Source organism: Penicillium canescens (genome assembly GCF_028828765.1).
Source record: "Penicillium canescens strain IBT 15451 chromosome Unknown utg000004l_segment0_segment0, whole genome shotgun sequence".
NCBI lineage: Eukaryota > Fungi > Ascomycota > Eurotiomycetes > Eurotiales > Aspergillaceae > Penicillium > Penicillium canescens.
In genome coordinates, this window is record NW_026703966.1 from 3,848,110 (window position 1) to 3,875,305 (window position 27,196).

The 27,196-nt window shown below is 52.0% G+C and overlaps 9 protein-coding genes across 9 annotated transcripts; 2 read left to right on the plus strand and 7 right to left on the minus strand.

Annotated features, from left to right (window-relative positions):
- The first annotated feature begins 338 nt into the window (after positions 1-338).
- On the plus strand, positions 339-2,942 carry N7446_006810 (RMD1 family protein). Its single transcript, XM_058515557.1, has 3 exons — positions 339-575; positions 646-2,344; positions 2,401-2,942. Exons 1-3 carry the CDS (start codon positions 522-524, stop codon positions 2,934-2,936), a joined length of 2,289 nt encoding a protein of 762 aa, XP_058372735.1. The 5' UTR covers positions 339-521; the 3' UTR covers positions 2,937-2,942.
- A 328-nt stretch (positions 2,943-3,270) lies between these two features.
- On the minus strand, positions 3,271-5,126 carry N7446_006811 (uncharacterized protein). The gene is made up of 6 exons (XM_058515558.1): positions 4,967-5,126; positions 4,812-4,890; positions 4,107-4,747; positions 3,763-4,050; positions 3,647-3,706; positions 3,271-3,572 (listed from the first exon to the last, which is right to left on the minus strand). The coding sequence occupies exons 1-6, from the start codon at positions 5,081-5,083 to the stop codon at positions 3,471-3,473; spliced, it is 1,287 nt and encodes a 428-aa protein (XP_058372736.1). The 5' UTR covers positions 5,084-5,126; the 3' UTR covers positions 3,271-3,470.
- A 653-nt stretch (positions 5,127-5,779) lies between these two features.
- Positions 5,780-7,783, minus strand: N7446_006812 (U4/U6-U5 snRNP complex subunit SNU66; the record flags this gene model as incomplete). Its single annotated transcript, XM_058515559.1, has 1 exon — positions 5,780-7,783. One exon carries the CDS (start codon positions 7,781-7,783, stop codon positions 5,780-5,782), a length of 2,004 nt encoding a protein of 667 aa, XP_058372737.1.
- A 723-nt stretch (positions 7,784-8,506) lies between these two features.
- Positions 8,507-9,205, minus strand: N7446_006813 (aminoacyl-tRNA hydrolase PTH2; the record flags this gene model as incomplete). Its single annotated transcript, XM_058515560.1, has 2 exons — positions 8,507-8,811; positions 8,887-9,205. The coding sequence occupies 2 exons, from the start codon at positions 9,203-9,205 to the stop codon at positions 8,507-8,509; spliced, it is 624 nt and encodes a 207-aa protein (XP_058372738.1).
- Positions 9,206-9,656: 451 nt separating this feature from the next.
- N7446_006814 (B3/B4 domain-containing protein) lies at positions 9,657-10,394 on the minus strand (the record flags this gene model as incomplete). Its single annotated transcript, XM_058515561.1, has 1 exon — positions 9,657-10,394. One exon carries the CDS (start codon positions 10,392-10,394, stop codon positions 9,657-9,659), a length of 738 nt encoding a protein of 245 aa, XP_058372739.1.
- Positions 10,395-11,246: 852 nt separating this feature from the next.
- Positions 11,247-13,169, minus strand: N7446_006815 (sphinganine-1-phosphate aldolase DPL1; the record flags this gene model as incomplete). The annotated part of the gene is made up of 4 exons (XM_058515562.1): positions 13,056-13,169; positions 12,514-12,991; positions 12,317-12,450; positions 11,247-12,276 (listed from the first exon to the last, which is right to left on the minus strand). Exons 1-4 carry the CDS (start codon positions 13,148-13,150, stop codon positions 11,247-11,249), a joined length of 1,737 nt encoding a protein of 578 aa, XP_058372740.1. The 5' UTR covers positions 13,151-13,169.
- A 437-nt stretch (positions 13,170-13,606) lies between these two features.
- hcsA (homocitrate synthase) lies at positions 13,607-15,530 on the minus strand. Its single transcript, XM_058515563.1, has 5 exons — positions 15,299-15,530; positions 15,014-15,246; positions 14,865-14,945; positions 14,743-14,810; positions 13,607-14,690 (listed from the first exon to the last, which is right to left on the minus strand). Exons 1-5 carry the CDS (start codon positions 15,357-15,359, stop codon positions 13,724-13,726), a joined length of 1,410 nt encoding a protein of 469 aa, XP_058372741.1. The 5' UTR covers positions 15,360-15,530; the 3' UTR covers positions 13,607-13,723.
- A 1,439-nt stretch (positions 15,531-16,969) lies between these two features.
- N7446_006817 (uncharacterized protein) lies at positions 16,970-18,068 on the plus strand (the record flags this gene model as incomplete). The annotated part of the gene is made up of 4 exons (XM_058515564.1): positions 16,970-17,085; positions 17,170-17,482; positions 17,548-17,948; positions 18,002-18,068. The coding sequence occupies 4 exons, from the start codon at positions 16,970-16,972 to the stop codon at positions 18,066-18,068; spliced, it is 897 nt and encodes a 298-aa protein (XP_058372742.1).
- Positions 18,069-19,628: 1,560 nt separating this feature from the next.
- N7446_006818 (uncharacterized protein) lies at positions 19,629-26,935 on the minus strand (the record flags this gene model as incomplete). Its single annotated transcript, XM_058515565.1, has 2 exons — positions 19,629-26,489; positions 26,537-26,935. 2 exons carry the CDS (start codon positions 26,933-26,935, stop codon positions 19,629-19,631), a joined length of 7,260 nt encoding a protein of 2,419 aa, XP_058372743.1.
- Between the last annotated feature and the right edge of the window lie 261 nt (positions 26,936-27,196).

Sequence of the window (27,196 nt, forward strand, 5' to 3'; positions counted from 1 at the left end):
ACATCGCATTCCTGGAATTATTTTCGCATCTTTATGATTTCCTTTCCATATGTCCTGGACACCGCATTCGACAGCAGAATGCCCTGGTCCAGAAGTACACAAACATCGGATGGGTAAAGGCCCTCAAACAAATAAGCAAATATGAATATCATTATTATGTGTTTCTTCCATACAGTAGTTTGCCAATTGATCTTCGCTTTACCCCAGATCGCCCTGCTAGTCCCACTTCACGTAGTGGGCTACCCGTATCACCTCTGATTGGCTGGCTGGCACGTGGCAGAATCACGGGATGAGACTGCAAGTAAGCAGAATCACATGATTGTCCCACGTCATTTCATAATTACCACGCTAGTCCATATCAGGAATAGTCTCTCAGACATTCGAACTTGTTGGCTCGGAGCATCATACATTGCAGGTTGCACCCACGGCCAATTTCCCACCCCAGTCTGGTGATTCTCACCTCAAAATCTCCTAATAGTCCTCATATTGCCCAGGAGCACCCTCTCCAGGCTCATTTAACAATGACGCCCCCTGCCCGAGGTCGGGGGACTAGCCAACGCAGCCCGACCGTCTTGGTACGATAGTCGCGACTCCCCCATGCAACTAATTGATACAAGCTCTACTAACACATGTTCCAACCACCAGGTCACAGATTCCCGCGACCAGCAACCCCCTTCAACCGCCCGACGCCGGCGTTCCCCCGCAACCCGCTTCATCACCGTAGACAACGTCCTCCAATATGCTTCAGACGTCCCCTCAATGCAGCAACGCGGCCCGCCACCAACCTCAAGATCCCGGCGCCTTGCATCCGCGGCCGGCGGCCTGATCGGCAGCTCGGGAAGCAGCAGTTCCAGCGCTGTAGCCTCAGCCGCTGGCAAAGCCGGCCGACTAGCCGCACTGCCGCGTCTCCCACCACGAACAACGAAAGTCAGCGAGAAGCTAGTCCTCCTGCCCGACACGGGCGAGCTAGGCGAAGCCGAGATCGATGACGAGGACTATGTGCCCGAAGACCACGCGGATCTCGTGGACGAAGAGGTCGTCGCTCGTATTGCCCGGGAGAAAAATGTCGATCCGGAAATGGTGAGACATCAATTGCTTGTGCAGAAGCGGCTTGGTGGAGATTTCGGTGTTGATAATGATATTGCGCCGTTGCTTGCTGAGGAGGAGATTCTAAGGAAACGTCGTGTTGCGCCGGAGCGTGCGAAGAGTTATGCGGAACGGTTGCCGAAGGCGCGTCGGACGGAGAAGCTGGCTCGTGTTACGGCTTATTGTACCGCTCAGGCTTATAAGATGGGGTCGCTTGCTTCTTTTGTTAAGGAGTGGCATGGTGGGCGGACGAAGCTTTATGATGATTGTCTGTATACGGCTTATCATCTGCCGCTTTTGCCCGGTCATGAGGGTTATCGGTTGCGAAGTAGCCCTGTGTTGAAGTATCCTGGTGGGAAATCACTTCTGGATGAGGAGATTGAGCGCAATGAACTTCGTGATCATCATGATGATTTCGGGGTCGAGGCTGAGGAGCATTCTGTCGGTGGGCGGAATCGTCCTGATGAGGAGCATCATTATGAGGCTTCACCGAGAGACTCGGGGGATCACAGCTCTCACGAGGAGCATCGGAAGGAGTTCCTGAACCGTATCTCTGAGGAGGCTCATCGCCTACCAGACGAGCATGAGCATGCTGCCAGCTCTGGCGAGAGCGTGGATAGGCTGCAGCATATTCCACAGTCCAATGGCACAGAGGAGAACCGGCCGCCATCGCCTGAGCCTGCTCTCCGCCGTCGTCGACACAGCACCGATGACAGCCATGCTTTACTCCGAGACCGTCCCTCCCCACCACTCCATGCAACATCCGCGCCATCATCAACACCTCAAGCCCCAGCCCGCACCTTGTACAACGTCGCCGAGATGTTCGTCTTCAGCTATGGCGTTGTCGTCTTCTGGAATTTCACAGAACGTCAGGAGAAGGATCTCCTCGCCGATCTGGCATTCGCTACATCCTCCGCAACGGGCATCCCCGTCCCATTGGCGACAATGCCGCTCGACGAAGAAGACTTTGAGACAGAGGAATTCCACTTCGAATACTCGACCGAGATCCTCCGTCCCCGTGTCTACAATGATATGATCACACTCCGCAGTGGCGACCACATGATCAAACTCGCTATCAGTCATGGCATAGCCCAAAGTACAAAGCTATGCTTCTTCGAAGAAGTCATGGCCCGCCAAATGGATGATGCAAAGGACGTCCCGAGACGACTCGCCGTCACAGGCCAACTAGGCATGAAACGCGAAGAAGTCTTCCGAATCCTAGGCCGACTATTCAAAAGCCGTGTCGAAGTCAACCTTTGTAAGTTCTCTTATCTTAACCCCCAGCATCAACTATCTACTAATAATAATCACCAGCATCAAACATGCTCGACGTCCCGAACTTCTTCTGGGAAAGCGAACCAACCCTCTACCCCCTCTACATCGCCGTACGCGAATACCTCGAAATCAAACCCCGAATCCAAGTCCTCAACGAACGATGCCGCGTCTTCTTAGATCTCGCTGAGATTCTATCTGACTCAATAGCTGATAACCGCACTTCCCGTATGTCTACCCTCACTCTTACCCCCAGTCCCATCCCCACCCTCATATTTAATATCCAATACTCACAAACAAACCCAGACCAAACATGGATCATCATCGTCCTAATCGTCATCTCTATCATCGTCACAATGGCCGAAGTCTTCCTCCGCTTTGGTCTGCTACACGCTCGCGAAGGTGAAGGCGTTGCCGGTACGCCGGCTGGTATCATTGCCCGCGCTATGGGACGGTCTGTTCCGTCTCCGGCGTCTGGTTGGTATCCGGCTAATATGCCTGCTGGGTGTGTTTGTCCTTCTATGGGGACTGGTGTTAATGGTGCGGATATTGGTATTAGTGGAATGATGGGGCTTTGATTTGTTCTTTTGTTCTTTTATTATTTCATACTATCGCCTTTGGAAGGTTGAGATTGAGATTGAGATTGAGGATGCAGATTTTGAGCACAAAACGGTTCTGTATTGGCGTGTACTGGTGTTATCTTATAGGGTTGGATTGGACTGGATTCATGTGACTTGACTCGTTCTCGTCTCTTGTCGATTGCATATTATCAAACTGCTTGTCAATACATACTCTATTATCGTCCGTCAACTATCTGATTACCTTCCCACCCTACTTATTACTACTACAACTCCGCATTCCTCTACAGCATATTAATTTACTGTCAGCAGATCATAGTAAAAGAATCCAAAATCCCCGTTATAACGGACAATGCTAAATATGAAACACAGAGACATTAGATATCAGTACAAAGGGCGCGAAATCCGGTGAGTCAATGGGAATGACACAAGGAAACCCATTATGTTACACCCCGCTACGTTCGTTTTATCGTATCTATCCCTCGATTTTTCTTCGTGTATCCGGTTATTTTTCTTTCCTTGGAAGAAATCACTTTAACCGGTGATCTTGAAGATGGACTCGGCGAGTCTGCCGACGTTGCCGGAGGTGATACCGGCGACGGAGATACGGCCGTCCTTGGTGGCGTAGACGGAGTGCTGGAGATTGGATTATGTTAGGTGTTGTTCTTGTTTAGGTGGGGGGGGAAGGTGTTTAATGGATAGGTGCTTACCTCCTTGGCGAGGGCGTCCATCTGCTCGGGCTTCAGGCCAGTGTAGGCGAACATGCCGATCTGGAAGGGTCTTTGTTAGGTACTAAACTCGATGTAGAAATGTTGCTATATCTTACCTGGCTGGTGATGTGGGACCAGTCGTGCTTGCTGCCGAGCTTCTCGAGGTTGGTGCGGAGGAGGGAGCGCATCTCAATGATGCGGTCGGCCATGCCCTTGACCTCGCCGAGCCACTGCTGGTTGAGGGCGGGGTCGTTCATGATGGTGGAGGCGACGCGGGCACCGTGGATGGGAGGGTTAGAGTATTGGGGACGGATGAGAATCTTGATCTGAGACTCGACGCGCTTCTTCTCCTCGGTGTTCTCGCAGACGAGGGAGAAGGCACCAACACGCTCACCGTACAGACCCTAACGTCTGGTTAGCTGTTTTCTCTTTAATATAACGGGTTGGAGGTTGATCTCACCATGTTCTTGGCGAAGGACTGGCACAGAGCGATGTTGTGGCCCTCCTTGACAAAGTGACGAGGAGCAAAAGCATCCTTGTCAGCGTTACCGCTGGCAAAGCCCTGGTAGGCCATGTCGAAGAAGGCGAAGTGGCCCTTCTCCTTCATGACATCGCTGATCTGGCGCCATTGAGCCTCGGTAGGGTCAACACCGGTAGGGTTGTGAGCGCAAGCGTGGAGCAGAATGATGCTGCTCTCTGGGGCGTTCTTGATATCGGCGATCAGACCATCAAAGTCCAGACCGATGGTGTCCTTGTTGTAGTAGCTGTAGTTGGCAACCTCAAGGCCAGCATCGGTGAAGACGGCCTTGTGGTTGGCCCAGCTGGGGGTGGGGAGGTAGATCTTCTTTGCGCCGGGGTAGAAGCGCTTGAGGAAAGATCCGCCGATGCGGAGAGCACCGGTTCCGGAGATGGTCTGGGTGATGACGAGGCGGTCGTCCTTGATGGCGGAGGAGTCGGCGCCATAGGCGAGCTCGGCGGCGGCGCTGGTGAAGGCGGGGATACCGGTGATGCCAGCGTACTCCTTGTCGAGGCGCGATGCGACGACCTTGTCCTCGGCGGCGCGGACGGAAGGCAGGACGTAGGGCTTGCCCTTATCGTCACCTGAATTCAATTGTGTTAGCTATCTATTGTGCGAAGCTCGCTGGTGATGGCAGTCGAGACTTACGGTAGGCACCAACACCCAGGTTGATCTTCTCCTTGAAGGAGTCGGCCTTGAAAGCTTCGGTGATACCGAGAATAGCATCCTATTGACCCAATTAAGTCAGAAGAGGCCCCTTGACCCATCATTGTGATGATGGCAAGCTCCGAATCAAAGCTTACGGGAGGACCCTGGGGAACGTTAGCCCAGGCCGAGGCCTGTCTAGCTCCGAGGACGACGGTGCGCTTGTTGGCCTGGGGGGCAGCCGAGCGGCTGGCGACTCTAAGAGTGGAGAGCATGATGATGGCAGGAAAAATCAAAAGGCGAAACCTCTAAGAATGGAGATGGGGGAAAGGAAAGAATCGGGAGGAGAGAAATAATAAAGGATCGGAGACGCAGTCCCGATGTTTTTGTTTGACTCATGTGATGACGGTACCGGGTACCTGCCCTGTGGTATGTTCCCCTGCCGCAGCCCAGGTACCAGGTACACCCCCGAGAAATGCGACAATTAACCCCGGTTAAATAGAATTATACACAAATGCAAGGTATTACTGTTTAACTGTAGCGGTACTATTGAACTGTTGCACTACCACAATGTATTCATTACAATTGCCTTCAACTGTTGCTATCTACCCTTTACAGTGGGTTATACCCTAACCTAACCCATACATATCGACTCTATTCAGCTTCACATCAGCCCATCCTTTCGCCATTCGGGAATTCGAATGCCCGGTGAACTGATTGAGGAGAAACTCCACACTTCCCCTCACACAGTCGGGGTACACTTGTCGCTGCCACGTACGTAACTTAGTGGTTAATCCCTTGCTCGGTGCCAACTAGCGAATACAAACCCCCGGTTAATTTGTGTGGGAAATCCCGCATTCTCCCCCACAGAGATCGGATCTTACGTTTACACTAATGGCACATGACAGAAGCAGTTAAGGAACTTTTCAATTGGGATATCGTAGCAGCTTGACTCTATGCATTAAGAAGCTTCAACCCAAACGCACTCCAGCCTGACGGTTCTTGCGCGCAGCAGTTCCCACAGCGTTATTCATACCGGTGTGTTGACTACTGTCCAGAGTGCTCATGGCCTCGCGTTTCTTCTCTTCGTCGATCTTCTTCAGGCGCTTCTCGGTCTTCATCTTGCCACTGCCCTTGCCATGGAACTGGTGACTGAGTTGCTTGAAGGCCTCCTTCTGGTTCATGTTGCGACCAAATTCATCCACATAGCGCAGCTGAACATCGGGTTTGTACTGCTTGTTAAATGCCTCGGCAGTATGGCGTGCCTCTTGCTGGTCACGGTGCTTGTTCTCCCATTGTGCGTACTCATCACGCTCACGGGCTGACATGCCGTCCAGCTTACCAGAGGCGCGGTCTCGCTCACGCTGTTGCCGGGCACGTCTCTCGGCTTCGGACTCGCGGTTGTTCTTTTCCTGCAAGAAGCGCTGGCGGTCGCGCATGAGCGCGTTTTGACTGCTGCTGTCGCTCTCTTTCACTAGACCACGTGATTTCAACATCGACAAAGTAGCACCCAGACCCTGGTCCAGAGTAGATTCCTCTTCCAGTCCGGTGCCGGTAAGATGTTGTTGTGGCTCAACCTTGGCTTGTTGATCACGCTTGATTTGCGCTGCCAGCTCATCTTCGTCTTCGATGTGGCCATAACGGTCCATATCCACTTCCACGCCCTCTGTCTCGGGCTCGGGCTGGGGTTCGGCGGATTTCCCCGCGGCGGGAATTGATGTATGTCTCTCGTCACGTTCGGGGAGTGTAGGCTTTTGTAGATTCGACACAAACTCGGAGGTCTCGTCGATAACGAGGCCCGGTCCTTCCTCATCCTCGTTTTCTACCTCCATTGGAGTCTGTTCTTCTTCTTCTCGAAGTTGTCGGGCGAGTTCCTCAGGGCTAATCTTCTTGCGCTTCTTAAATGCTGCGCGCCGCTGCAAGGCAAGAGAAGCTTGGAGATCGTCATCATCGACGAAAGAGACATCTTGGTTGGCGGGTTTGCGGGGGGGAGCAACTGGAATCCCATCCTTGGAATCAATATCCATGGCCGAACCCTGTGCTGCTGACTCTGAAGGGGCATTATCATCGTAGTCCATAACGGCTCTCTGTTTCGTCGCCTTGGCCTTCTTTTTCTTAGGCTTCTTAATTTTGACGTCGCTGATGTCCATGTAATCAGATGACGGCACCTCGGGCTCAAAATCGAGGCTGATAACATTCTTCTTCAGGCGATCAGAAACCTCCTGTCGCTTTGCTTCACGTTCCTCCTCGGTCGAGCCTTGGGCGTCGAGTGTAAATCGCTTGCGCTTCTTGCCGTCAATATCCTCGTCGTACTGTGAAAGGATACCTTGGTTTTCGGCTGTAGGATCGTAAACGGGCTTCTTCTTCTTAAGCTCCAACTTCTCCTCCGTCTTCTCCTTCTCAACCAAGTTGACATCCTGGAGCTCATCGCCCTCATCCTCGTCGTCCACCGCAGCATCCTTCAGTGTCAAGATGTGATCTTCACCACCATCGAAATCTCCAGCAGAGTGTCCAACCTTGATACCAGCGAGATCGGCTGCGGTATACTCAGCGGCCGCGGCGCGTTCCCGCTCTTCCAGTTCCTCGGCGAGTTTGCGAGCGCGTTCCTTTTCGATTTTCTTCGAGCGCTTCTTAGATTGCATCAACCAAGTCTTGGTATCGAGTTCATCACCATTCGCCTCTCCCAGTGTAGATCCTTCGAGCTTGAGGTTCCGCTGGGCGATATCGCGGGCGCGCTTGATGGCGGCGTTCCTTTCTTCGCGCTTCCGTTTCGCTTCGGCGTCATCTTGGAGTTTCTTCCAGTTGTCGTATCCTGCCGCCTGTCGCGTCTCGACTGTGCTCGCGGGCTCTTCCTCGTCGCCGGAGTCGCTGTCGTCTTCTTTGAATTCAGGTCCGGCGCCAGGAACAGGGAGTGGCTTGAGACCCAAGGCCACACGTATCTTGTTGTTTTGCTCAATGGATAGAGCGTCCGCCATTTTGACGGCGAAGGAAAAAAGAAAAGTGAGGACGGGAGAAAGTAATGATGTCGCCCCAAGGTCGCCCCAAGTGCCGCGCTCCATCCTGATACCATATCACCTGACTGATAGCACTATTCCCAAAACGGACTAGTGCATCAAAAATCTTAGGCCATAAATATCAGCCCTCCCGCCCTCTTCTTCTCTTCTTTTTTTCTTCACCAAAACACGGATCTGTGTCCAGCTTTCCTGTCCACGAACTCCTTCGGGTTTTTGTGTGATGGTTGAGAGCTGGGCAGTTCAACGACATTGGAGCCATCATTTTTCGCGTGGATGGCACTTACGGTTTCCGGTTGACAGATCTCAGATTAAATGTCTGCGCCTTGTGACGCGGGTCTTGAGCTCCCACTGGTGAGCTCGGCTCGATAGCTTGGTTGCGGACGGCGTCATATTCCTAATCTCTTTGCCGATTGGCCGTTGGCCGCTGAGGCTAGGGAATAACCATGACCAGCCAACATCTCTATTTAGCTATGTAGTGTTTTGTAGACATGCCACTGGTTTTCCTCTGCGTTCTCTAGGAAACTGTCTCCAGATTTTACCAACGCATGCGTTGCGCTCTATACGATGCGCTCAAGCTACATGCTTTGCTGCGGTGGATCCACTGAAAAGCTCTTCATTGGGGGGTCATGATCATAACGGCCTATGCAAAACGCCTATACACAACGAGGGCGAGGGAAGCGTAGTTTACAAGAGCTTCAAGTGTCCCGTCACGCCATCAACAACACTCTTGGGTCCTAGAATTCCCAACACGGTCTTGCTACCGCTAGCAATCTGAGTGCGACCAGCATCCTGGATAACGCGCGCGCAAAGTCCAAGGCTCATAGCCTGAGCCTGCATAACGAGAACCTCCTCCTCAGACTTAACCTGCAGCGCGATCTTGGCTTGGCCACCGCGCTCCCATCTCCGGAGGATGGCCGAGTCAGGCGCGTATTCGAGGAAGTATTTGTAGCAAGCGAGGGTAGCATGAGAGCATTGAGCGGCGATTTTGCCTGTCAAAAAAATGAGAATGTTAGCAATCTGTAGCGTGGTGCGGAAAAGGCCAATTCAGAGAGCGCATCGCATACCCTTGGTCATGCCTAAGTCCATCCGGACGACCAGAACAAGCTTCACTTCCTCAGTGTTGTCCTTAAAGCTGGCTAGTTCTTCGCCATTGCCTTCGTCTTCCGAGTCGCTCTCTTCTTCGGATTCTTCTTCCTCTTCGTCTGAGGAGTGGCTGTGGACCTTCACATTGTAGCTGTTTGGCCAGCCTTCCTTCTCTTTGAAGAGGTTGAGCGAGGAGCCTTGGCCGATGAAGTAGCCTGTGACACCTGCAATAATGGCTGTTGCGATCACGTAGGCGGTCGTCGTTGGGGGTATGCGATCGAGAGGTACTGGGGCAGCCATTTTGAATTGGTGGGTGGTTGTTGGGATATCGGCGTTCACTGACGGAATAATTTTTGAGGGGAGCTCGACCGCCCTGGATTTGATACATGCTACGGCTTTCAAGTCTACACCACTAAATAGTTTACAATATTTTCCAAAACAATGTGGAATCTCATTTTTAAAATTCGAGCGATAGATGTGCTGGGTTTAAGCGCCCTTCCAACTGTTCCTTTGAGCCTCCAATCGTCACCATCAACGAGGAAAAGTTCTATAACGCTAGTCTCGTACATAGCCTGTATATTGGTTCGTCTAAGCAAATACAATTCAATCAATGTACAAGGATGTCCAAAAACTCAATATTTCCTCCCAGTTTACTTTGTGTCACCAAATGGTATGCAAGACGTTGCAACGGACAACACCGCTTCCATGTCAAGCTAGCCAACCCCATTGAAACCCCATTATATAACCCAAATCAAGACATATCAGAAGCCGAAGTCTCAGAAATGATCCGGTATGATGTCTGCACCTCAGGAGCCAACCCCTTCAACAACGAAGCAAGCTCATCAGCAGCAAAAACAAGAGCCTCGTCAGAAAGCGGCTCCAAAGCATCAAGAATAAACAGAACACGCGTAGTCTCATCCGTCAACGCAGTCCGCGGTCCCTGTCTCCAATTCCAACGACGACAAGTAATCCCGGTTTGATCACACCAAATCGGCTCACCAGGCGCAGCAAGTTCCCTCAGAGCTTCCCCACTAGAAAACGTCTGGAATTCCTCCTGGCCAGTAGCACGCATCAGAAAGGGCGTTCCATCGTATTTATCGAGGTCTTCGCCGCCAAGTGGGATCTGATGCTTGACAGAGATGGCATTGTAGATATCCGTTAACCGATTGACTCGCGGTAATCCACCCTCCGCGCGACGTGTCAATGCTTCGAGGCTGTTGCGGGTCTTTTGGGGCTTTGCTCCGAAGGCTTTGTAGGCTTCTCTCCATGCGGCTATGTGAGGAAGTTCTGTGACCGCGGATTTGGAGAGCTGTTGTTTGATGCTGGTTTCGGCTTCTTGGAGGAGGGCTTCGCTGTTGGAATCGCTTGCGCCTGGGGGTATGCCTTCGGCTACCATTAAGAGTGCGCGGTAGTCGGGGCGTAGCTGGAAGATTTGTGGGGATATATGTGCTGCTTCGAGCATCTTCTGTGCGGTGTGTGTCACGCCCATGGCTGAAAAGAAGATGTTGGAGTTAGGTTGTGTGGATTGCTGAGAGGCTGTGAAAGCTGTAGCAGTAAATAAAGAGTGAAGAGAACTTGATGAATATCAGGAATTAGGGAAGAATTGCTTCGTAGATATAGTAGGCTGTGGGGCAAGCCTGACCCTATAGGTGTATGTCCTTTGAGAATGAAACATTGGAACCTTCAATTTTTCCAGCAGAGCATAGACTGCGGTGGATTTCCATAGAAGCTTTGTGCCTAACCTTCGAGAATCTGGAAAAGAAGACAAAATAAGCAGTGTATACTCGGTAGTCTATCTAAATTTTTAACTATATTGGCCCCACTCCCTTCAAGTTCCTAATGCGGGAAATAGCGGGTCCCGAGGGCGCTGGATATAGAAGTTGCGAGGAGAGGAATAAGGCAACTATGGATTTTTAATGGTATGGCAAAAGGGATTTTATAATTATACGACTTAAGAAGTTAAGTGATTTCATTGACAATATGTGTTTTAAGACCTGCAATATTCAAGCGGGGTCCAATGGAACCCTAATGAGTTATAGTAATTCCTATGCAGCCTTGCGTTATTACGGCGGGTGTACCAATTACAAAAAGGAAAAAGGTAGCAACTCGATTATCAAAAGTCGGCAAAAGATGAAATCAAAGCGTGAAGCAGCTCCTCGAAGCAGACTAAGATACGCTTTACAGTATATGCATTACTACGATCTAGTGAATCGGACGGAAACTTGGAAAACTATGTGCAATTTGAAAAGGACCTGGATAATTATAACATCACAATATCATTTTCAGGATGGCCGAGCTAAAAATAATACAAGGAAAGGAGAAGCGGAATGCATTCCAAGACTTATGCTTTGTACAAAGTGTCCAAGAAGCCCTCCGCCAGACGGCTGACGACGCTCTTATCGGGAATGCTGCCAGCCACACCATACAAGGCGGAGGTCTCACCACGCTTAAGGATGTAGGCCTTACCCTGACTGCGACGCTCCTCGGCCTTCTCGAGCTCCTTGCCGATGACTTCGGCTAGATCAGCAATAAGCAGGTCGACGGCCTTGGCCGTCGGGATGGTGAAGGCGACGTGGATGGCGGCCGGGGACTGGAGGGCGTTGAGGTGCCAGCCCTTGGCGGAGAGATCATCGGCGATGTCGTAGATGTCGATGGCACCGTTCTTGCTGCGGAAGGCGACTACGCTGACGATGGGGTTGCCGATGACTTCCATGTGCAGGGATATGGTTGAGTCGGTGCGGACGGCTGTCTCGAACTTGCGGGCTGCGTTGATGATCTCGGTGCAGCTGTTGATGTAGCCGGTCTCACCGATGCTCATCAAACTGGCCCAGCAGCCTGCGATCAGAGCACCAGGGCGAGAGCCTGCCACGGAGGGCGAGGCGTAAACACCGCCGGACCAGTCGGGGTAGATGAAGTACTGGTTGTTTCGGTAGGACTTGTTACGGTAGATCAAAACGGAGTTACCCTTGGGTGCGAAGCCGTACTTGTGGGTGTCGACACTGATACTGGTGACACCGGGCTGACGGAAATCAAAGCCACCTTCCTCCTCATAGGGCTCGGGGAATCCGGCCTTCTTGAGAAGTGCAACAACGAAAGATCCCAGACAGCAGTCGACGTGAAGGGGAATCTTGTACTTGGTGGCCAGCTTCGAAAGAGCGGGGATATCATCGACAATACCATGGGGGAAGTTGGGTGCGGAGCCAACAAGAAGGACAGTGTTGGGGTTAATCAAACGGCGAACGGCATGGACGTCAACCTTGAACTCGGGCTCCGGGCAGGGGGACACGGTGCAGCTTGATCTTGAAGTAGTTGCAAGCCTTGATGAATGCCGCGTGGGCGGTATCGGGGATAATCCTGCAAATATTAGTTTGCTGTGCTCCCGAATGTTAATATACTGGGATGGAGACTCACATCTCAGGCTCCGTGACACCGCGCTCCAAGAAAGCCTTTTGCCGGGCAGCCAAGCAAGCCATGAGAATAGATTCTGTGCCACCACTGGTGGTCACACCAGCGCCATCCGATGGAGCATTGAAGAGAGCCAAGACCTAAAGATTCATTAGCCCTGTGTTTCGCGGCCATCGGATAAGTATCTTTCAAAGAAGTCATACCATAGAGACAACCTCAGCCTCCATCTTCCGAACGCCCGGGAACACATCCGGATGGATCGGGTTCGCGACACCAAATTGACCAAAAGCCTCAGCCTGAAGTTTCAACAACTCCTCACCTCCATGGTAAACAGCGCCACTAACCCGGCCATCCTCCCAGCGAGTATGTTCGAGCCCAGCCAACTTATCAAGTTCAGCGCGAACCTGCTCTGGCGTCATTCCCTCCTTGGGCAGAGTAAGATAGCGGACAACATCGGGACCGCTGTTGATAAGCTTAGTCTCAAGGTTGGTAATGGCCTCCTTCACCTGCTTATCGACCTGGCCGCGGACGCCCGGGATGCGCAGGAAGATACCGTAGAAGAACAAGCGGAGCGAGATGTAGACATTGCGGATGCTACCGAAGATGCCGTAGCCGCGGAGGGAATAGAAGGTCTTGCGCGTATACCGAAGGATAAAGAGAATAAATACTATGTTGCGGATTCTATGGAGTGCAAATGCGTCAGCGATCATCCCCGGTTTGGAGTCCGCGGGGAACAGGGTCTTACAGGTCGATGTTCAAGGCGGATAGGTGCGCGCTGGATGTCCGACCGTAGCCGACCAGTTTGTTCTGGAGGGCAACCGGTAACATTGAGGAGCTCATTGCCTAGGGATGGTGGAATAAGGATGGAGGTGTGGCGATGGGAAGTTGCATTTGAATGTGACTGGTTGAGCCTAGCGTGCCTCGGCTGCCACATGAAGCAGGCGCTCAATGTCTGACTCCTTGTTACTTCAGTACTTAGGATTGCCTTAGTATCTATATCCGTGTATCTCAATTTAGTGAGTTAAAATGGCCATTTTTGAGATAACTTATACCTACTCCGTACTCTATTGTTCTCTTCTCTCTACTCTATCTGGACTGACGTAATTGGTCCAGGCTGCCCAGGTGTCTACCTACATAGTTGGCTAACATGAAGAATAAGTCACGGATGGAATTGTGCGCTTATATACAAGATGGAGGGAACTCTCTCCTAACACCAATCGTTCTTTTGAGTCTCCAAAAAAAGGGGAAGACGTTTCAAACCCACGGAAAAAGAAATGTCCCAAATACATAAAAAAAAAAAAAAAAAAAAACATGAAATCATCAAAGACCCACCACATCTGACTAGGGATAAGCCATTGCAGTATGACGCGCAAATGGGGAATCTGGGCAATGTAATATCTTGCATCCAGACACTTAACCAATGACACTGCTAGTCTTGGCCTCGGCCTGCAGCTCCTTTTCCTTAGCGGCGAAGGCCTCCTGCTCTTCGGGAGAAAGGTCGAGGAGGGGCTTGTTCTCACCCGACTTCAGGTTACGGTGGTAGGCACGGATGATGCTGTCAGCGTCATCAACGGCAATGGGACGGATGTCAGCGAGAGCCTTGATCTTGGCAGTGCACTCCTTGTAGTTGGCGTCGGTCATCTCGAGCTTGAGCTGCTGGGCACGCGACTTGATAGCGTTCCAGCCTGTCAGACGAGAGGCGAAGTGGACGTAACGGGTCATGCCGAAGTCGGCGGGGTTGATGATCTCGTAGGTGCTGGGGTTGTTGAGGATAGCCTTGGCGTGGATACCGGCCTTGTGGGTGAAGGCACAGAAACCAGTAATATAGTTGTTGAAGGGAATGTTGACCTCAACGGCCTCGGCGACGAGGTCCTCAATGTCCTTGAGCTTCTCAAGGCGGTACTTGCCCTTGACATACTCGGGGTCGGCGACCATCATACGGGCCATTAGACCACCCAGAGGGGTGATACCGTTACGCTCACCGATACCGAGAACGGAGGTATCGATGTGAGTGGCACCGGCCTCGAGGGCACAGTAGGCGTTGGCAATGGCACAGCCAGTGTCGTTGTGGAAGTGAGTCTCAATGTCACAGCCAACAACACCACGCAGGACACGAACAAGCTCGTAGACCTGACGGGGAGAAGCGCAGCCAACAGTGTCGGCAATACCAACACGGTTCACACCAACCTTGTCCACAGCGGAGTAGATGGACAGAAGGTCAACCAGGTCGGAACGGAAGGAGTCCTCACTGGAGAAACGGATCTCAATGCCCTTGGACTTGACGAACTCAATAACTTCAATGGCGGCGTTCTTAATGTAGGTCATATCCTTACCGTGAGAGTGCTCACGGAGGTAGGAGGAAGTGCCAATGACGACATCACTAGAGAAATGGTCAGTACAAATTCCACACAATGCATACAAATTTGACTCACACTCCGTCAACACCGGTCTCGACGGCGATACGGGCATCATCCATGTGGCAGCGAATGTGAGTGAGAATCTATGACACGTATTAGACCAATTCTCACGAGACTTCGGGCAAAGCCAATCATACCTTAGCCTTCAGGCCGAGCTTGCAAATGGCCTCGCAGTCAGCGCGGGACTGCTCTGAAGCGCAAGGGCTGGTGAGCTCAATCTGTAGCAGCATTCTCAGTCAACCTCTGGTCATAAACAATGCATCTCTCATTTTCCGCGATGACTCACGTAGTCCACACCGAAGTCATCGAGAGCCTTGGCGATCTCGATCTTCTTCTCGGTATCGAAGAAAGCGTTGGCGAACTGCTCACCCTCACGCAGAGTAGACTCGATGATCTGGAAGCGGGAGACGTTGCTGAGGAAATCGGTGACGCCAACATTGTGGCCGTAAGGGTTACGGGAGGCAGAGGGGTGGGGGTTCTGGCGGGTCTCAATGCCAGTGAAGCCGGGGTGCTCGCCGTCTAGATGTGAATTAGGTGTTTATTCCTGGGGATAAATTGCCAGTGAACATACTGGGGCCAACAGCCTGGCCATTGGTTTGCCCATTGGGCTCGTGGTCGGCACCGGGACACATTGTGCGCAGATGGTGGGGTTGAGTATGGAGGGGTATCGAGGTGAAGCAAGACTCGGGAGTGAGGCAATGGACGAAGAATGGATCTTAAAGAAAGATGATCCAGATGCAAGCTATTTATGATCTTTTTTAGAGGGGAAAAAAAAGGAAGAAAGAGTCATACGCAAATATAGCGGGCGGTGTGGTTTCCATTTGCGTAGTAATCGGCGTTCGCTCGCTCGGCGGCAAAAAACTGAAAAATTTCGCCTGGGGGTGGGGAAGACCGAGCGATGTCATAGGATACTTGACTACGTTGCATGCTTTACTTCTACATTATTTGTACCTTTTATGACTCAATGCTCATCATTGCCAATTTCTGCCTTGCCGACATACCAAAGATATGCATCAACATACTTGGAAGCACAAGCGAACTGCCAGTATACATTTGAACTTCATACCCGACATCGGACCTGCGGGGTCTGAGTCATCCATAGACTGTCACCGGCCCCTTCGATATTGATAATCGTCTGCTCTGCACTTACGCCGCAAGATAAGATACATAGGTCAAGCTATGAAGAAGCCCTAGAGGTCTTGATGTCATCTGATTTTTGGTCTTAAATGATCTACACGGATCTTGTTCATAATCTCACATACTTGAAATGTGGAGAAACACCTATTCATACGCGTACACAGTATAAGCTAAGGTTCATCCTTAGATGACATCTCTGTGGCACAGTTTCTACGGGGACATTGAAGAGATTCCATACTTGATCCTGTTATTTGATAACCTTACAACTTACCACTGGTAAAAACGTTAATACATTTAAGATGTCACAGAGGGACGCTTTTAATACTTGAAACATGATATGGAATACGGATCCCAATCTCCAATAGGTAGTATGTCCCGGTGAAACTTGATATCTAAGTTATCAGATATAACTTATGCGTCTATGTTCCACAATGGATATTTTGTGTTGCCTAGTGTATGAACTTTTAGTCCATTGTGAAAAGAAGGATAGCAATCCTCGATTCCTAGAAGCGAATGCTAGATCCCTGCATACGAAGATCGACCATCCTATATTACGGTATTCTCTGGTCTAGGTCTCTAGGTATGAACTTCTTTAGCTCCATTATACCTTATAAATGCTTCGCATGTGAATATAATGTTTGATAAAGTTAGCTTGGAACCTAAAATGTGTCCAGCTTAACTTGTTAGATTGTTAAATACTATCGAATTGTGCATCTCAATGTCAACATTGAGCATAACCTACGCCGAACTATTATATCGCTTGCAATCCTACGTTTGATCGTTGCTTATACAAAACCATGATTGAAATTAAGAAACTTAATAGATTTCTAGTCTAACCTTTGACTGATATTTATGTTACTCCAATTTTCTTAATATAAATAGGTAGAATACATCTGTTTAATGACGCCACGCTAAGTTGTGGGGACGGGGAGCTATGCAAGCCAGAATCCACATGGGTGCGAAGGATTTCCATCAATGTGCAAAGAGAATATAGACATAGACTATAGCAGAAACACGCTTAGAATACAATAGAACCTTCTATGCATTAATTCGGCCGTAAGTAAACATGGCGTTGTGGACAACTCTTGGAAAGTAAATGAAACAGATGTGGTTGGTCAGCGCTCAGGCCAGCTGTCGTTCCAACTACCCTGAACTTCCTCACCACACCTCTTCTGTCTCCGACTGTGTCAATCCTATCGCCATCGCGCCTTTCAGTCTCAGGTGAGTTGCTTGATTTAGTCGTACCCGTGGATCTATTTGCTTGACTTAAACTCGACTGTCCCTCTAACCCGATCCGCGCTTTAGCCTCAAGATGCGTTTCACGTCGCTCATCACCCTCCTCCCTGCCCTGGCTGTGGCCCAAGAGCAGATCCCCCTCGCCGACCGTGTGCAAGGATGGTTCAACCAGGTTAAGTCCTACGTGCCGACAGCAGCCCCAATTGCCCCAGTCGAGAAGCTGGCGGAGAAGGTCACCGAAAAGCGCGTCACCCCGGTCACCCTCAACAACTGGCAGTCCATCCTCACCCCGGGCCCCCAGGAAGAGGACTGGCTGATCTTCACCACCGGCGGTAACAAGACCTGTTTCGGTCGCTGCGAGCGCGCCGAGAAGGCCTTCAATGTAAGTTGATACCCCTGCGACGCGTCTTTCCAGGTCCCAAATCTAATCACATTTCCAACTTCTAGGAATCCGTCCTTCTGTTCTCCGCCGACCCTACCTCTCCTCACCTCGGATACCTGGACTGCGAGGCCAACCAGGTCCTTTGCGCCATCTGGTCTGCCAGCGCCCCTGCCGTGTACTACTACCAGGTTCCCCAGGAGCGTGCCGCTGGCGAGGAGCGCGCCCCTACTCCCCTCCGCACTATCCACCTGAACTCCACCACCGTTACACCCGAGGTTATCTACGATATCCACGGCAAGAAGACCTACGAGAAGGCCCCCATCTACGAGGGTGCTTTCCACCCTGTTGACGGCTGGCTCGCCCAATACCAGCTCAACGTTCCCATTGGCTACGCTATCTGGGCTCTCGGTGCTGTTCCCAGCTGGCTGTTCATGATTGGTATCAGTTTCTTCAGCCGTACCATGATGTAAGTGGATTCCGCCCCGCGATTTGTTGTTTACAGTCTAACGTCGGAATTAGGAGCCGCCGTATGGGCCCTACTGGAAACGGCCCCGCTCGTCCTGCCCCCGCTGGCAGCGCGAACTAGAGCGTTGGTTTCTTCTAGTCTCTTGGGTTGTATATAATAGGCAGTAGTGTATTGGACCACTCCAGTATGCTTGGGTTGGCTTGTGTTATTTGATGGGCGAACAACTTTGGGAATAGGGTCTCTTCGAACTTAGGCTTTTTTTAGTTACCATTTTAATTGACCTATCCTAGAGGCCTTTATTCATCGTAGCGCATTGCAAAAGCCCTTATAGTTCTGGCTTCCCACTTCCAATAGATAGAGCGAAGAAAGCCTGTGTCCCGGGTTGAAAGTCCGCTCATATTCCTTTATTCCTAGAGCCTTACAGGTACTTCCATGGAGTTTGATCTCAATAGAGCCGATTCATGATTGATAAGAAGTGTGCTAGCTCTATATTGCCTGCCGCAACTCAATGCGAGTTTCAACGGACTCTGGTAGGCTTGGCCATTGGTATGTGCTCCAATTGTTGAGCTATCTAAAGATTTTCGGGGAATTCTACCTTCTGCTGATTGCTTGACCGGTGTTCGTTGACGTTTGCATGTCACTAAGCTGATATCATTAAATATATATCGTTGCATTGTTCTCGTTACACTATTACCACTTTCACCAGCTCAATGGCCAATTTTCGACCCTCTATATCTCCATAAGTTTATACAGAATTACAGTCAATTTCATCAACAACCACGCGGGCTTAGCCGTTCATCTACACAGACGACTGGACCACAAACAATCTGGACGTGAAACCCTCCTACAAGCCCATGACCTCTCCATTGAGAAATGGAGCACGAACGACCCAAACCAGCTGGAGCAACACGGCCATATTGATCATATCCTAGACCTCGGTGACGGCTTCCAGGGCACGGGCAGATTTAGCGACAGAGCGCAGCTTTCTAGGCCCTTTGCACACCGTATAGCTTATTACTTTTATCCCACGCAATATAATATGCTCTTTTTCTCTATTCAATTACATTGCTATGCCAGCTCTACGCTGAGAAGACTAAAAGGGGAAGATGGCTTCATCGTTCTCTAAGTTAGCAGCGGTCTAACTACAGTCATAGGCCGTAAGTCCATTCACACTCCCGCCTTTGTATAAGTTTGTATAATCTAGATGGTTAACCCGAGGCACTCAAAGATGGACAAAATAGAGATGAAGAAAAGAGAGGCCAAAGTAGGTTGAAAACAATACATAAAATGGTATAATCGCTTCAGGGCTTCGTGTAGGACTGTCCAATACTTCATGGCAGGCACCGTGTACACATTCATGACCCCTGTTGTATGATACATCTACCGTACTCGGAAAGCTGCCGTCCTCGGTGGTATACTGACCTGATCCAGAGGTGCCCGGGGAAATATGTGTACGTTCAGTGGCACGAAGAATAATTCCCAGATGAGCGCAGCTGCATTTCTCATCAAGGTCACATCGGAGTATACAATCAATCGTGCAGTTCATTCTCAGGCTCATAATATATACAGATTAAACCGATATTAAACATTCTATAGAAACACAAAGAAATCAGTTTATCTTCACCGACGCCAACAGGTTGATCTTCTGATCGATCGGAGCACCACTTCCACTTTGCGCACTTATCGGGCGGTCCGGGCTAGTTGGGCTGGCCGGGCTAGTTGGCAATGTTGGGCTAGTCGGAGTAACTGGGCTGCTCGGGGGGAGAGGTGCGAGTTGATACCGTTCACCATAGCCTTAACAACGCCACTGAGACCACGGCCACTGCTCTTGCGAGGAGGATCGGCAGGCGCAGGGATGATCTTGCGGCCCGGTTCAGGAAGAGGGATTTGAGGCTTTTGCAGACGCATCTGTTGTGTAGCCAGCGGGCCATCGACGTTACTGGCGATCAGTGCCAGCTTGGTGCCGAGCTTCTTCAGCATGCCCTCAGCAAACTCGCGCGACATGGCATGGCTCGAAAAGATCATCTCGATGCGGATCTTATCGCCAGCCGGCGTGGCCAGAATGGATATGTCACAGGCGTCTGGCGAGGGACAGACGAAGCCAGGAGCACACTTGAGGATACCCTCAAAGTTCACCGGCTGGCCCGGGGCGGCTTCCTCGCCTCCGAAGTCTTGGTACTGGAAGACGGTGCTGAAGCGAGTTGCTGTAGACCAATTGGTGCACTTGTTGATGATCTGCTGGAAGCCCATGCTCTCATGTGGGATTGTGTCGGTCTGCTGCTGCTGGATGGTGCGCAGCAGGTCGAGGACGGTGGTCATCTCTGTCATGTTGGCTCGCACTGGCACGATGTTCAGACATGGCCCCATGATAGACTCCACACCGTCGAGCGGCAGGTTACGTCCAGACACCATGTGTCCGTAAACAACATCCGGTGTTGCCGCCATATCGGCGAGCGCAAGGGCCCATGCTGCCTTGACGACAGTGGCAGATGTGATGCCGTGGTTCTTGAATGCCACTAAAGGCACCATATCCCCAAGCATCGTGTTGAGCACGTTAGTTGTAGATGATGTGCTGTGCGAGACGACAGAGGTCATGTTCGCCCCAGCGAGCATTTCCTTGTAGAAGGCCTCGGCGTTCTCACTGCTGTAGAGCTGCATGCGCACGAAGTCGCCGAATTGGGTTCTCTCGGGCAATTCGTCACGGCGGTAAGCAGTACGCAGATCCTGCATCAGATGCGGCATGGAACCACCATCGTACTGAGCGTGCGAAATGCGCATGATCAGTCGGTGCTTAGTGGCGCCGTTCTTGACAAGCATGAACCGCACGATAACCTCGCCCAGATGAGGCGGCCGGGCGAGATCATCGCGGATGAGCGACTCGGTTGGGTCTTGCTCATCCTGGTAGTGCAGGCTGTACTCGGGGGTGACTGAGCGGAGCACGACCTGGATCAGCGCTGAGCCAGTAGACACGAATACAGTGCGGAGGATGTCATGGCGCGCGATGAGCTTCTCACAGGCTGTCTGCAATCGGTGGAGGTCAATGGGCCCATCGAAATCAAAGATCAAGTAGTTGCTCCAGCCGCGGGTCTGGTTGAGACCCCCTTTGATGGCGAGTGACTGGAAGTCAGTGGCCTCCAGGGCATCCTGGACCTGGAACGCAGGCACGCCGACCTGGGGCAGAATGATGTCGTCAAGGAGCCTATCCTTGGATATTGACTTGAGGGTAGAGAAGGGTTCGAAGGTCTGGGGTAGCTGTTGCTGCGACAGAGACTCAGCGAGGGTGCTCATGGCTTCAAGCGTTGGGTGCTGGAATATGGTGGCCGTGGACAGGGGAATGCCTCGAGTACGCGACGCCGAGGCTAATCGCATGGCAGTGATAGAATCACCACCCAGGCGAATGAAGTTGTCATTCAAGCTGATCTGCGCAGCAGGCATCTTCAGGACCTCTGCCCACATTTGCTGCATAGTAAGCTGCATCTCAGTGGTGGCCGGGCGAGTATCTTCAGTGGCGCCAGAGTACTCAGCCATCTGGCGATGCGTAAATCCGCTTCCAATTTTGACCAAGGTCTTACGATCTGCCTTGCCAGAGGGCATCTTGGGAATATGATAAACCGGAAGATAGGCACTGGGGATCATGTGCATGGGAAGGAAGTCTGACAGTCGATCCTCGAGGCCAGAAACAGAAGCCAAGTGTCGCTCATTCAGCGCAGGAACGATTGTCTCGGGCTGGTTGAGCATGAAGATCGAATTTGGCTTCCGGCGGGCCTCCTCAGGAGGCACCGGGATGAATGCAACCAGTCGGGGCTGATCAGAGGCGTCCTTGGGGCAAACAATGTCGACGACGGCATCGGGCTTGTTGGGCAAGCTCTGCTTGATGCGATATTCAATCTCGCCCAGTTCGACACGTTGACCGCGCAGCTTGACTTGGGTGTCCTTCCGGCGCTGGAATTCGAGGGATCCATCGGCATTGTATCGGACCAAATCACCGGTCTTGTAGACTACAGGAGATCTCATCTCGCCGCCAAGGTCCATCCACAACGGGTTCTCGACAAAGGCAGCCTGTGTCTTGGCTGGCTCGTCCAGATACCCGCGGCCAACGTTCCAGCCCTCGAGAACCAGCTCTCCGACACTGCCAACAGGCACCAGTCGGTGGTGGTTGGTGGGCATAACAACCCACGCAACACCCGAGCACATGTGTCCGATGTTACGTGGGCTGGTGCTGAGCGTCACATCAATGTTGGAAGTGGAAGCAACACAGCATTCCGACGGGCCGTATCCGTTGACCAGTCGCACACGGTGACCCCATGTTTCGATGTGAGACTGAGACATGGCTTCTCCAGCCAGAATCAAAGCCTTGATTGACGGCACATCGTCAGGGTTGAGGAGGTTGACAAAGGACGGCGTGAGCGCCGCCCAGTTGGCTCTTGTGTTGCGAACTGCCTCGGCCACATCCCGCTTTCGCTGCTCCTCAGATGCCATACAGATACAACCACCGATGACCAGTATGGTGATTGTCTCGACGATACTGGCATCGAAGGTCCAGGAGGCGAATTGCAGGGCTCGGGTGTTACTATCCATCAACATCGCCGGAGCATGCGTCACCGAACCAATGGCAAAGTGGCCGTGTTGGATGATGGTACCCTTAGGCTCACCAGTGCTTCCAGATGTGAAAATCACATACGCAGCATTATCCGGCTTCACGTCAACCGGAGGCAGATCCGGAAGAGATGCCTCGGGAGTCTCAGCATCCAGGACAACGACGTTGAGATCTTCGCCCATGCTGCGGCACAGATCGTACTGCTGGGGAGAACAGACGACAGTCTTCGCCTTAAGTTTTCTGATCATCAGCTGAATCCGGTTGGCAGGCTGAGATGGATCAAGATTGAGGAAGGCACCTCCAGCACGCAAGACACCCAGCATGGCGGGCAAGGCCCAGCGACTCTTCTCAAAGCAGCACGGGACAAAGGTTTCCGGCTGGATGTCCAATTGGCGAAGGCATCGCGTGAGACGAGCAGCATGTTTGTCCAGTTCAGAGTAAGTAAAAGAGCCGTCCCAAGAGCATACCGCCTCGCGGTCTGGGCGCTCGGCGATGCGTTCCCCGATCATCTGGTGGATTGTCTTGTGGATAGGCTTCGGAATGTGCTTGTTCCACTCGCGGATGCTCTTCTGGTCCTGAGCACTGATAAAGACCAACTCATTCAGCTTCTTATCCGCGGAGGCGGAACACATCTGTTGAACAAGGTTCTCCAGCTGACCAAGGATGCGCTGCACAAGGTCCTTGGAGACCAGACTGGAATCATAGTGGGCGGCAAAAGCGGCCCCATTGGACTTGAGACTGCATTCCAGAGTCAAGGCGTAGGTACCAAAGTTTGCATCGACATCGGAGACGGCTCGCAAGTCAATCTCGTCCGTTGGGACGTACTTTTCCTTGAAGGGCTGTATCACCAAGAGAGTCTGGAAGTCGCAGGCCTGGGTGGCAGCTGCACTCACACGGCTGATGTTTTGCAAACCAGCTTGTTCAAACGAGATCATCTTCGTAGACTGAGCCTGTACCTCACCGATGAAATCGCGGATCGTCAAAGTATCGTTATCAGGGAACTTGACGCGCAGGGGGACTGCGGCGATACCAGGTCCAAAGAGTTGGTCTGCATTGGCAATGGGAGCGTTACGACCAGAGACAATGGAGCCAAACACCACGTCGTCTGATTCTGAATGAGAGCCGATGAGAACTCCCCAGGCGGCGCGGATCATAGAGGCGATAGTGATGCCGGCCAGCTCGTCGGTCCGAGTAATGGTCATTTCATGCTCCACAGAGGCATCTGCCACTGGCTGCTTGGATGTGGAAACGGCCGAAGGGAACTCGTTCCGGGTGGCACCCGCCAGGTACTCTTGCCAGAACTGCTTAGTAGCGCTGGCATCAGTGCTAACCACATGACTCATGAATTCCTTGAATGTGCTATCACGTTCCATAGACTGGCCCTTGTATGCCTTGTCCAAACGATCGAAGGTCAGGTCCAGAGTCCAGGCATCGTAGACGGCATGGTGGACGGTCCAGACAAACGTCCATCCTTCTCCGTGGGGAACAAGGCCATACCGGGTCAGGAGCTCGCCTGCCCTCATGGGGCGCTGCTTGTCCATTTTCATGTAACCTTCAAGGCTATCAGCGGTGCGCCATTCGATGTCTCCCTTGATAACGGCTTGGTGCGAGCCAGCCTGTTCAGGGTAGACGATGCATGTCCGAAGTATAGGATGAGCGGTCACAACCTCCTGGAAGGCGCGCTTGAACTGATTCACATCGACAGCAGGGCTCAGAGCGAGCGTGTGATGAGCCACGTAGGCGCCATCTCGGCTATCCGAGAGGGCCATCAGACCCTCCTGCATTGCGGTACATGGGTACAAGTCTTCAATCTCCAATGGAGTGACCTGGCACTGCGCGGCGGCCTCCTTCACCAGACCATCAACATTCTCGTTGACAAGGGAGAATGGGATGTCGTCAAAGGTCTGGTAATCCAGCTGCGACACGCCTTCGGCCATCTCATCCAGAACTGGGTGGGTAAAGATCTCTGCCACGCTGAGCTTGATGTTTGCGTTCCGGGCCAAATTGACCAACTTCATGGCATCGATGGAGTTTCCTCCAAGCTGAAGGAAGCTGTCGTCGGCAGAGATGGCTTCTTCCTTCAAGCCTAACGCCTCCGCCCACATGCTACGCAACACCTTGCCGGTGCTTGTCGCGGGCTCCTTGTGGTCCTTCTTCGCCGCCCCGGTTAACTCAGCCACAGTAAGCGTGCAGGAAAAGTCGCCGATGGCCTTGCGGTTGGTTTTTCCGGACGCGGTCAAGGGCATGTGGTTCAGCTTAACAACGGCGGATGGGACCATGTACCCGGGGACAGAGTCGGCCAACTTGCTCTTCCAGCCAGTCAGCTGAGATTCAAGCTGTCCGGCGACGTCCTCGTCGACAGGGTAAAAGTTGTCGCCGAACGCTTTTTTCATGGCGACGAATGCGGCGAGCATGGGTCGGTCGGGCTGGTCAACGGGCTTTGCCAGACCGACTGCGACCTCGGTACCTCGAGGGAGAACCTGTCGCAGGTGGAACTCGACCTCTTCCAGCTCGATTCGCTGACCTCTCAGTTTGACCTGCATGTCCTTTCTGCCGACAAGGTTGATGCGGCCATCGGTTCCATATCTAACCAAATCTCCGGTTTTGTATGCACGCGATGGCACGCTGCCGCGCATCTTCTCCATCCAAGGTGTGCCGGAGATGAAAACGTCAGCCGTCTTCTCAGGCTGGTGTATATATTCGCGACCGAGAATTGGGCCCTCGATGACTAGCTCACCGGTTGCTCCCAGAGGGGCGAGTCTATCATGGTCCATAGGATCCACGACCCAGGTTATGCAACCAGTACCAGTTCCAATAGTTGATCGCTCAACTTGGCCCGACAAGTCTCCAGTCACGCAAACCGAAGCCTCGGAGGCACCGTACATGTTTATCATCGTCACCCGACTGCGCCAGGTGTCTAGGCTGTCTTGTTGGACGGGCTCTCCGGCCAGTAGGAGGGTCCGGAGCTGTGGGATGTCTTCGGGTTTAATGGATCGAAGGAAGGACGGGGTTAAGCATGCCCAATTTGCGTTCAAGTCGCGCATGACGCCTGCGGTGCGTCCCAGTCGATCCTCCTTAGAGGGGACACAGACGCAGCCGCCTTCCACCAAGGGAGTAAACAGCTCAAATGTGTTGACGATGAACGTATATGAGGCGAATTGGAAGGTGCGGGTTTCGCTGTCAATGTTCATTTTAGCAGCGTGTCGTCTGGCACTGGAACACATAGCGCGGTGCTCGTGCACGACACCCTTGGGCTTGCCCGTGCTGCCGGAGGTGAAGATGGCGAAAGCGGCATCGTGGGGGGAGGCACGACGAGGAAGAGAGGAGGAGGTAGGAAGGCGGAGGATGAAATCGGCGTCGATAGAGATGACGTTCGAAGTCATGCCGGAGAGCATGTCGCGGTAAGCTGGAGCTCCCATCGCGATCTGCGCATCTACTTCGCTTATGATCGTCTGCAATCGATCTACTGGCTGAGCCGGGTCAATACACACAAAGGCACCGCCAGCCTTCAAGACACCCAGCATGGAGACTACGGCCCATAGAGACTTATCGAAACAGACCGGCACAAAGACTTCAGGGCCAACATCTTGGGAGATCAAAAAGTTGCCCAGTCGGTCAGTGTAGTCTACCAGTTGCGCGTACGATACGGAGCCATCCCAGCACTCCAATGCTGTGAATTCGGGACGAGTCTGCGCTTGTTGGTCGATGATTTCATGCATACACTCCTCAATCACTTCGGGGACGTTTGCGTTCCACTCTTCGAGCTGGGACCATGACGCAGGACCAAAAAGATCTACTGCGCCAATCGTGGTTTGAGGTGAATCGGTAATTATACTGGCCACATGAGCCACGCCTTCAGCCGCAGCGGTGGCGACGTTCTCGCCAATAGTATTGGAAGCGTAGGCTAAGGAGGGGGTATCGGAAATTAAGAGGGCAAGAGAGCACTGTAAGAATTAGCAACCAGAAACTCATCCTAAAGCTAGCGACTTACCGATGTGTTCTCCAGATAATCAAGGGAAGGGCTCGCGCTCTTCCACACAAGGGTGTTAAAGGTATTTGATGCGATCCATTCTGAAAAAGACGAGCTATTTGACTCGCCTGAACCGTGTGAAACCTGCAATGTTTCCAACGCAGCAGAAGCAGGGATGTCGCCATGACAGACTGCGAATCGCGATGCAGAGTCGGTGTCATCGACTCTTCCAAACGCAATCGTATCGCTGCCCACATAGTATCGCAGGACGACCGCCCACGCGCGCAGAAGCACCTCGCTGACGATCGGGCTGGAATCGGACAGGTTCAGTCGGATGGATTTGAACCTCCGCTCCTGGAGGTTCTCTGTGGGAAACAAGCATGGCGCGATGTCCAACGAACCCGACACAGCTTGCAACATGGCGATGAAGGGAAATTAACGAAACCAGGCGAGATATCGGCTAGAATTTCAAAGGATTATAGTATATGACGAACGAGGGGCAAGCTGGGGGCTGTATGAGGGACTGCGACACTTGTGAGAAGCAAGTCTGACAGGTTAATCATCAACACAATCTCCGATACACTGACTGCTTTTGCGTCGGATCTGCAAAGTTTTTTTTTCTCAATCTATCCCACGGCTCGGTTACAAATTCAAGACTTCTTCCGATCTGACCCATCATGA

Bases quoted from the DNA above. Each gene is read 5' to 3' on its own strand.
- hcsA (XM_058515563.1), bottom strand. From the start codon at position 15,359: ATGTGTCCCGGTGCCGACCACGAGCCCAATGGGCAAACCAATGGCCAG. The intron at 15,247-15,298 runs GTATGTTCACTG...ATTCACATCTAG, and splicing joins TGGCCAGGCTGTTGGCCCCA to ACGGCGAGCACCCCGGCTTC. The intron at 14,811-14,864 runs GTATGATTGGCT...TACGTGTCATAG, and splicing joins AGCTCGGCCTGAAGGCTAAG to ATTCTCACTCACATTCGCTG.
- N7446_006810 (XM_058515557.1), top strand. From the start codon at position 522: ATGACGCCCCCTGCCCGAGGTCGGGGGACTAGCCAACGCAGCCCGACC. The intron at 576-645 runs GTACGATAGTCG...TCCAACCACCAG, and splicing joins AACGCAGCCCGACCGTCTTG to GTCACAGATTCCCGCGACCA. The intron at 2,345-2,400 runs GTAAGTTCTCTT...AATAATCACCAG, and splicing joins CCGTGTCGAAGTCAACCTTT to CATCAAACATGCTCGACGTC.
- N7446_006811 (XM_058515558.1), bottom strand. From the start codon at position 5,083: ATGCTCTCCACTCTTAGAGTCGCCAGCCGCTCGGCTGCCCCCCAGGCC. The intron at 4,748-4,811 runs GTAAGTCTCGAC...AATTGAATTCAG, and splicing joins CCTGGGTGTTGGTGCCTACC to GTGACGATAAGGGCAAGCCC. The intron at 4,051-4,106 runs GTGAGATCAACC...ACCAGACGTTAG, and splicing joins AGTCCTTCGCCAAGAACATG to GGTCTGTACGGTGAGCGTGT.